Genomic DNA, 13,301 nt, shown 5'->3' on the forward strand with positions numbered 1-13,301 from the left:
GGGTGCGTGGCGTCGCGGGAAGGGTGCAGCAGCATTTTAATACTTATATACCTTAAATATAGTATATATTTTATATGCGGCCCGAGAAAATTTCTCTACACTCAATGTGGCCCAGAGAAGCCAAAAGGTTGGACACCCATGCTCTATAGTGAAAAGGTTACAAATGTGGCCATTAGGGTGAGGTCTCGGGCTGATCGGAGATCTGTATTTGGCACAATATATAGAATATTTACTACAAGTTTTGATGTCTTGAGAGAAGAATTTCAAAAAAGAGAACATATTGATAAAACAGTCACTATCCAAGATGTTTAACACTGATCAAAAGTTTATTTTTTTTTTTTTTAAGAATAAAAACCAGCATTTGCAATTGCCAGATCACAGGACATAAATTATCCTGTGTTGATGGCGCATTAAAAAAAAAAAAAAAAAAAAAAAGAAAGTTTACTGGAGCCCACTCTTAACCCCCTCAAACATGTCATACAATATAAATGTGTGCAAATACAGGCATAGTATTCACACAGTCACAACGGAAGGTACAGTGAGATAATATGTGAAGATCCAGTTTCCCCTGTAACAGAGATTCAGTCCAAATAAACTATGCACAATGTCTACCAATCAACACAAAAACATATTTCAGGATCAGGCAAATGTATTGCACTCAGCAAGCGATCATGCAGGAGGTGGAAAATTCACTGATGGAATTCCGAGGACATCGGAATCCGTGTTAAAGTATTGCTTGCAGAATATGCACAAAGCCATGCAGTGTTCTACTACAACAGCAGAACCCCAATTTTTAGTATAAAGCTGCAAGACACTAAACATTCCCTCCTCATCACCAGAACTTCCTGAAAAATCAATACAAAGCTGGATCTCACTCTGCTACACGCCACATTCCTCAACACTAGACATCTGTACGCAGTTCCCCCCATTTCTCAGTCTGGTCCACAACAACTAGATCCAAACCTGTACTTGAAAATGATATGGAGAACTTGGATCGGGTTGCCGTGGAGCAATACAGAAATGTCTCATTTCAGACACTTTGAAGTATGAAAGCTACTGCATTAAAGGACCAGTAAATCTAGCAGTTTTGTTCACCAAAAAAAAAATTGCAGATTAAAGTGTTCACAAAACTTGTAACAGTTTCAAGTGTTCCTTAGAACTGAATATATGTTAGAATTCTGATTAGGAGAGAGATTTTATTGCAGAGTTCCCTTCTCTTTTATGTCTTTATAGAATACTAGAGGTAAAAAAGGAAATGTATATTTAATGGATTTGTTTTTACATGTAATGATCTTAAAGCTGAACTCCAGGCAACACAAAACACAGATGAAATGATTGATAGCGATTTTCTTTCCTAAGGATCTGTATTTTCTGTCTATGCAGTTCTGCAGTTTAAACAGCTCTGCACAGCAAAGCCCTGTATGGCAGAAAAGGAGATCGGAAGCATTAAATAACGCTTACAGGTTTTCTCCCTCCCCAGCGTGTAAACCAGCTGTGAAAGGACAAGCAGCTTATCTCTCTGCTCTCATCTCCTAACAGCATGTCCATTGTTAGCGCTGCAGTACAACTAATAAGCTTCTTGTACTGCTTCTCCTACTTCTCCAGTCTGAGCTCTGCTGCACAGGGAATGCAACAGACTGATCCCAAGTCAAAATGTGGACACTTAGTCTGCTTGCCTAAAAAAAAATAAAAAATACCATAAAATGATGCATTAACACAGAGCTGCATTCATTTGTATCTGCCTGGGGTTTAGCTTTGAAGTACATAAATATCAATGCATGTAAACGTTTACATGATATTAAAGGATATTTTTTTAAATAACAAAAATGTAATACTTACCTGCTCTGTGCAATGCTTTTGCACAGAGCAGCCCCTATCCTCCTCTTCTGGGGTCCCTTGTTGGTGCTCCTAGCTCCTCCTGCATTTAAGTACCCCTCCTAGCAACTAGGAGGGGGGGGGGGGGGTTACTTGTGCAGGCTGTTACCCAAGTCACACTGTGTGGCTAAACCCCACCCCCATCACTGAAATTGATTGAAAGCAGCAGGAGCCAGTGGTTCTCACTGCTTTGAGTCCAGTGCAGAGGAAGAGATGTGGGGATGGGGGGGGGGGGGTTTGGGGGAGAGATGGGGGGGGGGGGGAGCAGCACTGCTCAAGCACAGTGCTGGACCGAGATCAGGCTCAGGTATTTAGGGGGACAGGGGGGGAAGTTGCACCAAAAAAGGTTTTTCACCTTAATGCAGGGAAAGCATTCAAGTAAAAAACCTTTAGCCTTTAAAAGAATGTCATTCTAAATTATTCTTGAACAGGGCAGTCGTTTTCACCATCACATAAAAAGCCTGTGTGGAGTACAATGGCTATACTTGATTGTATCTCATTACTCTGACAGTGCTGTCAATGGACTTTCAACAACCTAAGGTGTCTAGGTGGCATATTCATTAAGGGCCAGTGCACACCAGAACATTGAACGGAAAAGACGCATTCCTTGCACATCTCCTGCACCATGTGCAAAACTTTGCAATCTGCTCTGGGTGCCAATACATGATTAACGACAGCCCAAAAACACAGATCTCAAAACGCAGTTCATTTGCAGGCACCAGATAGCATGCGGTTGCAGTACCATGTAATTTGGTGTGGCGTGTTTTTTCAACAGTGGGGCAGGCACTACTATTTGTGCGTTCCGGTGCGAGTTGCAACCCATTCAAATATATGGACTGCAAAAACACACTGGAGGAGAATGAACAGGAACACGGTCTGCATTCCTGTGCGATTCTGGTGTGAACTGGTCCTGACTGATCTCTTAACAGCCACTCAGCAGGGATGCTCATCACACTGACAAAGCCACCAGCGGGGACACTACAAATCTATATTGGTTTAAGAATATATGGCACAGGAAGAAAATGTAAAAGTTACTTCTAATTTAACTCTACAATTCAAAATGAGTACTCACCGAGTATACAACAAACTTCTCTTTAAAGCAGTGGGAAGTTCTGAACAGGTGTAAAACCTTTACCTTAGTGACTATTTTTGGTAGCTCTGATAAAATAACATATTTTAGGTTTATTGGTCCTTTAAATGTTTTCGTAAAATACAAAAATACTAAAACACTGGTAAACAGAACAAATGCACGCAGAACATTTTCTGACAAGTCTGGAACTCCGTCTACCCTGGCGAGGATGGAACGGGCAGGTAAGGCTTTGTTTTCGGAGATTGTGGTATGTGACACCCTAGGGTTAAACATTTAGCATTTGCAAGTATCGTAAACAAATGGCATTGATATGGGACACCCATAAAGAGAACATAGTCCTTGGTTAGAAACACTGGTAAAATATTAGTCTCTGCTCAGTAAATATGTAAAAATACAAGGATCTGGGTCTTTCTAGGTGTGTTATCTGGATATATATATAAAGTCTCCAGAGGCATCATCCTCCATCTAAATATGGACGGGTTGACCGCAATCCTCTGAGGCTATGAAATGGTCATTAGTTTTCAAGTGAAAGAGACAGCATCGAATGCACATTAGTGCACCAGAGCCCAGAAGCAGTCCTGATCATTCTAAACACAAAAGGCTTCCAGAAAAAGAAAATTACAAAAGCAGACCAGCGTCTGTCGAGCTGGAACAGCTCATAAGCAAGGTGCTGGATCAGTACGAGTCTGTGCGTGCACCTCGTGCACAAATACGAAGGTCAGACGACATGTGCAATCTAGTCGTTATTGAGGGGGACGCTGCAACTGAATTCTGCGCTCGGCAGCAGCTGCCAGTGTACGCCGGCGGATGTTTACAGAGTCCGAAGAAATACCCTCAATGAAGGGGGTTTGTTCTGAAAACATAAGGGTGCCTTCATCTTCTGGAGTTCTATTCAGATATCTCCTGTAGGGAAAGAAGCATAAGCATCAGATAATCCCTTGCAGCTCAAATCCAATTTCCTTATGCTACAATAGCCTTTCCGGATTACTTCTATCATATGCATTTGATGAGCTCTCTATTGTCTCCTGCTTTACCAGTATTTAACAATGACATAAAAGGGGAAAGCCAGTACTGGGTCTAATGTCTGCAGTAAAGGCTAACTACCTGGTCTCCTATATGCTAACCCATATCAAATAATGGAAAGGTAGGGAGATGGTTGGATTGCTTTACTAAAGAAAAACAGACTGTGCACTTTGCAGGGCTTAGTAAATGTGGAAAAAATAGAGCATTTTTGCATGCACAAGATTGGATGATGGAAATCAGCAGAACTTCACCACATTCACTAAGCTCTGAGGAAAATGGGTGCAACAGCCTTTGCAAAGTGCATCGTCCCAAATCCCAATGTGAATAACAGCTTACAAAATGCAACATGAAAAAACGGAACGGAAAAGGTGTTAAAACAGTAAAGTGCTCAGTTTTACAAACATACAAACAGGGATTTATGTGCATGTTAGAACAAGCTTTTAGAAATTTAGAATTCCTTTTACAAAAGCTCAAATGAATGAATAACTAAAACTGGAATTTTTATAGGAAATTCAAAACATGGGGCCTGACTGCAACCTCACTGCACTGCCAGCACACACTGTGTTAAAGTGCAGGCAGCAATCAGTTTTCCCTGTACTGTGATGGGGAGGGGGGGGGGGGGGGGTTGGCAGTGTGATTAACATTTATGCATAGTACACAGTTTGCTTTTCTTTTAATCCTTATTTGAAGTGCACAAAGTGACACTTCTTGTCTTCACACAGCAGCATGATAACAAGCAGTGCCTTCCACTACGCTGCAGGAAAATGCTGTATGCATGCATTTTTCCGCCCTGCACATCAAACCAGCATTATGGTGTGAACAGAGCATATAGAAAAAAAAAACAATTGTTTTCTATGTACCCTTCTGTGACCCATTTTGAAAAAACACCAGCCACCATATATAGGGTGACCTAGCCGTTAAACCATAGTATGGTACATAGCAAAAAAGAAACAGACCAACAAGGTACAAACCATTTTCTGAAAAGAATGAAAACACCCTGCTGCAAATGATCCATTTACCAAAAGGGTGGTATCAATTTGGATTTAAAGGACCTGAAAGCCACTTCCACAACTGCCACTTGGAGGATGGCGCAGAGCCCTGAGACATGCTGGTGACACAAGGGGATATTGCTTTGTGACATGTGGGGTCACCACCCTTGGGAGTGCAAAGCTATGGGGTCTGCATCAAGCAGTGGAATCTGTACCTTTAGGTCTTTGTAACCCACCCTACAACAGCCGTAATATCAGGTTGTTTGTTGTGCTATTCTGGTGTGCTTCCTTTTTTTATTTTTACAGTAAAAAATAACGGAATTTTTGTAAAATCTTACCTGTAAAATTCCTTTCTCTGAGTCCTCCGACAGTCGCCGCCTCTTCATATTCGTCACATATGGGGTATTAGACTTTGCTCCGAAGGAGTAGCTAGGCAACAGAATATGTTAACAATAAAGCTTTAACATATCCCACCCTCAAGGGGTGGTCCCCTCAGTCAATACCCTCCTACTTCCTGCAACCATATCTCAGTTTTAGTGGAATAGCAGTAGAGTATACATTCAAACCCCAAAAGAGGGGCGGGGGCGGCGACTGTCGGAGGACTCAGAGAAAGGAATTTTACAGGTAAGATTTTACAAAAATTCCGTTTTCTCTTACGTCCTCCGACAGTCGCCGCCTCTTCATATTCGTCACATATGGGGACGTCCCAAAGCAGTGCAAACATGAGGGGTGGGAAACGCATCCGCGCCGAAAGGCAACGCAGTCTCCACATCAAAGAAAGGAACCTTACCAAAGGAAGGAAACCAGCTGGGCAACAGCAAAAATAAGTGCTCAACAGGAGCAACAACCCAGGAAAAGACAAAAAACCAGGGGATACAAAACTTATCCCAACAGCCAGGAGTCCCCAACAAGGGACCCTAGGGAACAGCCGCACTAAGAACCTTGCGGCCAAAGGACGCATCCGCCGATGCCTGAACATCTACTTTGTAGAATTTTGTGAAAGTGTGTACGGTCGACCAAGTCGCCGCCTTACACACCTGGGCTACAGAAGCCCCATGACGACAGGCCCAAGACGTACTCAGAGATCTAGTAGAGTGCGCCTTCACAGGCACAGGGGGAACCTTCCCCTGCAAGGCATAGACCTGTTCAATGGTCTGCCTGATCCATTTGGCAATGGTAGAGGCGGAAGCCGCCATGCCCTTCCGAGGACCCTCTGGAAGAACAAACAAGGAGTCCGTCTTTCGAAAAGACTCAGTCGATTTAAGGTAAACCCTAATCGCCCGAACAACATCCAGAGAATGCAATCTCACCTCCTTTGGATGTTTAGGCTTCGTGCACAACGAAGGCAAAACAATATCCTCGTTAAGATGGAATTCCGAAACTCGTTTCGGCAGAAAAGAAGGATTAGGTCGCAAGACCACCTTATCCAAATGAACAACCAGGTACGGAGACTTGCAGGACAAAGCCGCCAGTTCCGACACTCTGCGAGCCGAAGTGATCGCCACCAAAAAGGCGACCTTTTTGGACAACATAGACAACGAGATCTCCCTGATCTGTTCAAAAGGAGCACGTTGTAACACAGACAGGACTAGATTCAAGTCCCAAGGGGGCAAGGGATCCCTCCTAGGAGGAACCAGATGCCGCACACCCTGAATAAAAGTGCCAACCAAGGAGTTGGAAGCCACGGGACGTTGAAACAGAACGGCCAGCGCAGACACCTGACCCTTTATCGTAGCCAGCGCCAAACGCTGATCGACACCCGTCTGAAGGAAAGACAGCACACGGGAAACCGAGTACGTGCGGGGTGAAAACCCCCTGGACTCACACCAGGCAAAATAGGCCTTCCAAGTACGGTAATAAACCTTTCCCGAGGAAGACTTCCTCGCGTTGATCAAGGTATGAACAACCTCTGGAGAGAGACCCTTCTCCTTCAGGACCTCGGTCTCAACAGCCAGGCCGTCAAAGCCAGCGACTGTAAAGCAGGATGGTAAATCGGTCCTTGAGACAGTAGATCGTCCCGAAGAGGCAGACGCCAGGGGGCGTCGACCGCCAGAATCACGAGGTCTGCGTACCAGGACCGGCGAGGCCAGTCCGGTGCCACAAGAATCACCGTGCTGCGTTCCGAGTGTAACCTGCGAAGGAACCGGGACAGCAACTGAATCGGTGGAAACGCGTACATCAGCCTGTACTGATGCCACGGGGCCACTAACGCGTCCGACGCGTCTGCCCGAGGGTCGCGCGTCCTTGCCACGAACCTCTTCACCTTGTAGTTGAGGCGAGACGCGAACAGGTCCACATCTGGAAGACCCCACTTCGCGCACAACATCTGGAAGACAGCCGGGTGGAGAGACCATTCCCCCTGATCCAGGGTCTGGCGACTCAGATAGTCCGCCTGCCAGTTCTCCACTCCCGGAATGTGAACCGCCGTTATCGCCGGGACATGAGTCTCGGCCCAAGACAGAATGTCGGCCACTTCTCGAGCCGCTCGGGCACTCCTGGTGCCCCCTTGGTGGTTGATGTAGGCCACCGCCGTGGCATTGTCCGTCTGCACCCGAACCGGGCAGCCCTGCAGCCGGTCCGTCCAGCGACGAAGACAGAGCCTTATCGCACGCAATTCCAGAATGTTGATCGGGAGGGAAGACTCCCCCTCCGACCAGGACCCCTGGGCGGACAGAACGCCCAGAACACCACCCCAGCCCGACAGGCTGGCATCCGTGGTGATTATCGTCCACGAGATCGGACGAAACGACTTGCCCCCGGACACCAACGGGGACTGGAGCCACCACAGAAGGTTTTCCCTGGTGCGATGACTCAACGAGATCTGAAGATCCAGAGATTGAGGTCGCCCGTCCCACTTGGACAAGATCTCCGCCTGGAGACCCCGCGTGTGAAACTGCGCGAAAGGAATCGCCTCGAAAGCCGAGACCATCAATCCCAGACATCTCATACACGTCCGCAGAGACGAGTTCGGAACGTCCCTGAGGGACCTGACTTCCTCCTGAAGAGTCCTGAGTTTGTCTTCCGGCAGGAAGACCTTCGCCTGCACCGAGTCCAGTATCATTCCCAGATAGGGAAGACGAACCGACGGACTCAGTGTCGACTTTGGAACATTTATCGTCCAACCGAACTCCTGCAGAGTTTGCATCGTGACAGACAGGTCCTTCTCCAGACCCTGACTGGTCGCAGACCGAATCAGAATGTCGTCCAGATACCCCAGGACAGAAATGCCCTGGGCTCTCAATAATGCCAGAACCGGTGCAAGCACCTTGGTGAAGACCCGCGGAGCCGAGGCGAGCCCAAAGGGCAACGCCACGAACTGGTAGTGATCCTCCGCAATGGCAAATCGAAGGTATCTCTGATGACCCTCGAATATGGGGATGTGAAGATACGCATCCTTCAAATCGATGGAGGCCATGAATTCCCCCGGAACCAGGGCAGCCACCACCGAGCGCAGGGATTCCATGCGGAACTTGCGAACCCGCACAGAGCGGTTCAGAGCTTTCAAGTCCAGAATTGGACGAACCTTGCCCTCCTTTCTGGGCACGGTGAACAGATTGGAATAAAACCCCCGAAATCTGTCCCGATGAGGCACCGGAACCACCACTCCCTGAGCCCTCAGGTCCCGCACCGCCAGGTGCAGATCCCGCAGGCGCTCTGGAGACAGTTGTAGATTTGAGGGAAAAAATCTGCTCTCTGGCCGAGAGAGAAACTCGATCTTGTAACCAGATCGAACGATTTCCAGAACCCATCTGTCCCGCACACGGGCCAACCAGGGCTGAAGAAAACCGAGCAAGCGTCCCCCCACCCCAAAACTGGGTGAGGGCGCCCCTTCAGGCCGAACTGTTATGGGCCGCAGGTCCGGATTGGCCGGACTTCTGTTTCCCAGACCAGGGTTTCTTCTGAGAGCCCTGGCCCTTGAACGGTTTGCCCTTGTAGTGCGGCCGAAAGGCACGAAAGGACCCCTGAGGGGGCCGAAAATGAGCATGCTTCTTCCCAGAAGCCCCCTTAGCCTTGGGGAAATGGGGCAAGAGAGTGCTCTTACCCCCGGTAATCCCCTTAATCAACACATCCAGGGACTCCCCAAAAAGGCGAGACCCATCATAAGGCAGATTGGCTAAGGTTTTACGTGAAGATTGGTCCACCGACCAACATTTCAACCAAACCAGGCGGCGAGACAACACCGCCACGCTGTGCACACGCGCGGCCAACGGAATCAGGTCCAGGTCCGCATCACACAGATACATGACACCCTGGTGGATCTGATCCACCATATCCAGGGTCGCCGCCGAGGCCGAATCGGCCACTAGGACGCGCCTAAGCATCTGCGTCCAACTTGCGATCGCCTGGGCCGCCATGAGAGAAGCAAACAGAGCCTTAAGCATAGAACCCGTAACAGAATAAGTATGACGGGCAAGAGACTCCAGTCTCCTATCCGTGGCATCACGGAAAACAGGGGATCCCTCTGCAGGGATCGCAGTGGCTTTGTTCAAAACCGCAATAGCATGATCCACTGGCGGAGGCACACACCACCGTACATCAGTGGCAGGCGAGAAAGGATAACGCAGCTTAAATTTACTTGGTACCGCAAAAGGCTTGCGCAAATCGCGCCATTGGTCCTTAACAGCGCGCTGAAAATCAGCATTGCAGGGAAAAACCTGCGGCGTCCTGCGTTTTCTCTGCGTCCCATAAGCCGCCAAGGCAGCTGGGGGACACACCTCGTCCTGCAAACGTAGCGTCTGCTTAATGGAAGCAATCAACTCATCCATGATTGCAAGCTCTTCAGGCGAGCCAGGGGGAGAATTATCAACCCCCTCAACTTCAGCCTCTACCTCAGACCCCACTAGATCAAGAGAGGAGCGGGACCCCGATAGGGGGGTCCCCGCCAGAACAGCCCCATCACCTTCACCCTCAGAATCAGAGGACAGAGCAACTCTGGGCCGTTTAGTAGATTGAGCAGCCACCAGCATTTGCACCTGTGCAGCAAGGCCAGCCACAATAGTGGCCAAATCCCCCCCTGGGGGGGAAACAGCGGTCCCCTGGCTTTCCACCAATACTGTGGGAAACTTGCCCTCCTGAGAATCCATTGCCCCTGTATGCCAGACAACCAAGGGTTAACTGCCCCCTTACAGCAAGCGCGGCAAGCGCAGCCCACCGCACCACACTCAGGCACAATGAGACCCCCACAGGGAATATACAGACTGAATACAGGCAATGGAACACAGGAATAGAAGGATAAAACCTGAGGAGACTCCGCTGCTGCTGCTGCCTCGATCGGTGCTTCCAGGAGAGAGGAAGTGATGCTGCCAGGGCGCTCTATGTAAGCCTATGGAGGCTACAAGAAAATGGCCGCCGTGCATGTAAACCATGCGGCCGGAGCGGGCGCCGGTAAAATGGCGCCGTTTGGCGCCGAAATCGCCGCTCCACAGTGCATAAAATCACACACAATATTATCCCATAATATGGATACATGTTAGATCGCCGCAGCGATCGCTGTATATGCCCCAACATGCCATTAAAAACATGCCCCACAGCACACAGCTCCTCACACTGCCCAGCCTGACATACTCAGTGTCATACAGCTCCCCCCCCCCTTGCAGCCCACAGCATGCAGCCGAGACATAGGGAGACAAGCAGTGTGATTAAAGGCAGGTTACACAGTCCCAGACTGAGACCCCCCCCAGACAGACAGGTCCCCACATAGATACACTTACCTCACATGGCGTGGGGAACCCGCACAGGCGAACAAGCCGCTGCACATGAGGCAGGGAGAGTCGCAATTCAAGACGCACACAATGGCGGTTCAGAAACCGCACAGCGTCCGGTGAGGTAGCCACCTCACCAATCATCCCTGCACCGAACAGGGATGGGTCGTTCACCGTGCCAGGAGCGTTACCTGGCTGAACGCTCGATGGCAGACTGGGAAGCCACTGACCCACGACCTGCGACCAGGGGGATCAGCCCGAGACCCAGTCCGCATGATCCTCTTCGTCCGAAGAACTAACTAATGCTGACAAAAATAACAGCTAAGTAAAGGTAGAGAGAAAACTCAAACAAAATATCAAAAAGAAGAAAGAGTCTGGGACAAAAAGTCCCAGCACAGAGAGAGCCAGCCACTCCTGACAAGCTAGACATTAAAACTGAGATATGGTTGCAGGAAGTAAGAGGGTATTGACTGAGGGGACCACCCCTTGAGGGTGGGATATGTTAAAGCTTTATTGTTAACATATTCTGTTGCCTAGCTACTCCTTCGGAGCAAAGTCTAATACCCCATATGTGACGAATATGAAGAGGCGGCGACTGTCGGAGGACGTAAGAGAAAACCAGTTTACAGTGATCTGGCCATGAAAAACAATCATTATGTTTAAATCCAGTAACCATGAGTTAGATGCTTGATACTCTTCCCCTAAACTGGCCATAGAGGGATCAAAATTCATTATGTGAATGAACACGGTCATAGTTGCTTTGCTCTTAGCCGAACTTTCAAGCCATCAAATAGTTGATGTCATAACTGATATGTGCAGCACCATGGAATCTGCAGATCAAACAAAGGCTAAATTGGTAGGATTCTTGGCTGTAAGGGATAGGAGGGATTTAGTTCTGCTTTAATGAGCTGCACTGCACACATTTAAATACATAATCTTCCACTAGATGGCACTGTTCTGTGTTCTGTAACAGCAGAGCTTTCTCCAAACAAATATTTCAACCAAGCGCTCACTTCAAAGGGGAAGACTGGCGTGCTGCTCTCCTCAGGCAGGGAACTCCAAATCTGGTACATGAAAGAAAGGAAAGGAGGCGCAACCACCTAGTGCATTACCTGTGGTACTGTATAAAATTTTTGATAAAAAATGCCAAATGCATACTCACAAACATGCAGAAATAAAATCGTGTTACAAATTCCAATCACACGTGTGCTGGAACATGTCCCTTAACCACTTGCCGACCGCCGCACGACTATCTACGTCGGCGGTCAGCCCCTCACAGGCAAAGTGACGTAGGGCTACGTCACTAGCTTGTGAGGGTCTAGGGAGCGAGCGCGCGCCCCCGGAGGCGCGCTCCCGCTCCCGAGTGGTCACGGACCCCCCCGCGCGTGTGACCGGCGGACCCGATGTCCGCCGGCCACTCTGCGATCGGCGGGGGAGAGGGAGAAAGTCAGGCAGCTTGTGTAAACAAGCTGCCTGTCATTCTCCTCGCTGTATGAGAGCTGATCATCTGGATCTACTATGTAGATCCGTTGATCACTCTGCATACAGCTGAAGCCCCAGCCAATCACAGTTAGAATCACGCCCCTAGGGACACACACAGCCCCTCCCTCTCAAATAAAGTTAACCCCTTCACTACCAGTGTATTTTTACAGTAACAGTGCATATGTATAGCACTGATTACTGTAGAAATGTCACTGGTAACCCCAAAAGTGTCAAAAATGTCAGTCAAGGGTCCGATCTGTCCGCCGCAATGTCGCAGTACCGCAAAAAAAATCGCAGATCGCCGCCATTACGCGTTAAAAAAAAAAACAACAAAAATGACAAAAATCTTTCCCTTAGTTAGTAAACGCAATAACTTTTGCGCAAACCAATCAAAATACGCTTTTTGCGATTTTTTTTACCAAACATAGGTAGCATAAAACAAATTGGCCGAAAATTTTAAAAAATTTTGATTTTTACATTTTTTTTGGGGGGAATTTCATATAAAAAAAAAGGGAAAAATATTGCTATTTTTGCAAAATGGACGCTCTTTTTTTGTTTATAGCGCGTGATCAAAAAATCGCACAGGTGATCAAATACCGCCAAAAGAAAGCTCTGTTTGTGGGAAAAAAAGGACGCGAAATTCGTTTAGGTACAGCGTCGCACGACCGCGCAATTCTCCGTTAAAGTCACGCAGTGCCGAATCGCAAAATACCCCCTGGTCGGAATGGGGGTAAAATCTTCCGGGGCTTAAGTGGTTAAGATGCGACCGCTAACGCGTTTCGGGAGTCAAGCCCCCTTTTTCTTCAGAGCTGGTGTAACACGATTTTATTTCTGCATGTTTGTGAGTATGCATTTGGCATTTTTTATCAAAAATTTTATACAGTACCACGGGTAATGCACTAGGTGGTTGCGCCTCCTTTCCTTTCTTTCATGTAGCAGAGCTTTCTGCCTAGTCATTTAAACCTAAAAACAAGAATGTAAAATATTGCAGCTTACCGGTCCAAATAGGAGTTGGCTGCATTCATTTTTACTTTCAAGCTAAGAACATTTTCAGCTGGCGACTCCCTCCTTAAATCCAGTGGAGAAAAAAAATCAAGTGTAGCCACAAAGTAGAGATGCACCGTAATTTCGGCTGCTGAA

General features: G+C 47.8%; 1 protein-coding gene across 1 annotated transcript in view; it reads right to left on the reverse strand.

Moving 5' to 3' along the window:
• Nucleotides 1–3,037: 3,037 nt before the first annotated feature.
• AMFR (autocrine motility factor receptor) overlaps nt 3,038–13,301 on the reverse strand; it is an 84,790-nt gene continuing 74,526 nt past the window's right edge. Inside the window, exon 14 of the mRNA XM_082269905.1 lies at nt 3,038–3,868. Within this exon, the coding sequence (XP_082126031.1) occupies nt 3,709–3,868 (160 nt within the window). The 3' untranslated portion in view covers nt 3,038–3,708. The remainder of the gene's footprint in view (nt 3,869–13,301) is intronic.

Source organism: Pelophylax lessonae (assembly GCF_965119305.1).
Source record: "Pelophylax lessonae genome assembly, chromosome: 10".
Taxonomy (NCBI): domain Eukaryota; kingdom Metazoa; phylum Chordata; class Amphibia; order Anura; family Ranidae; genus Pelophylax; species Pelophylax lessonae.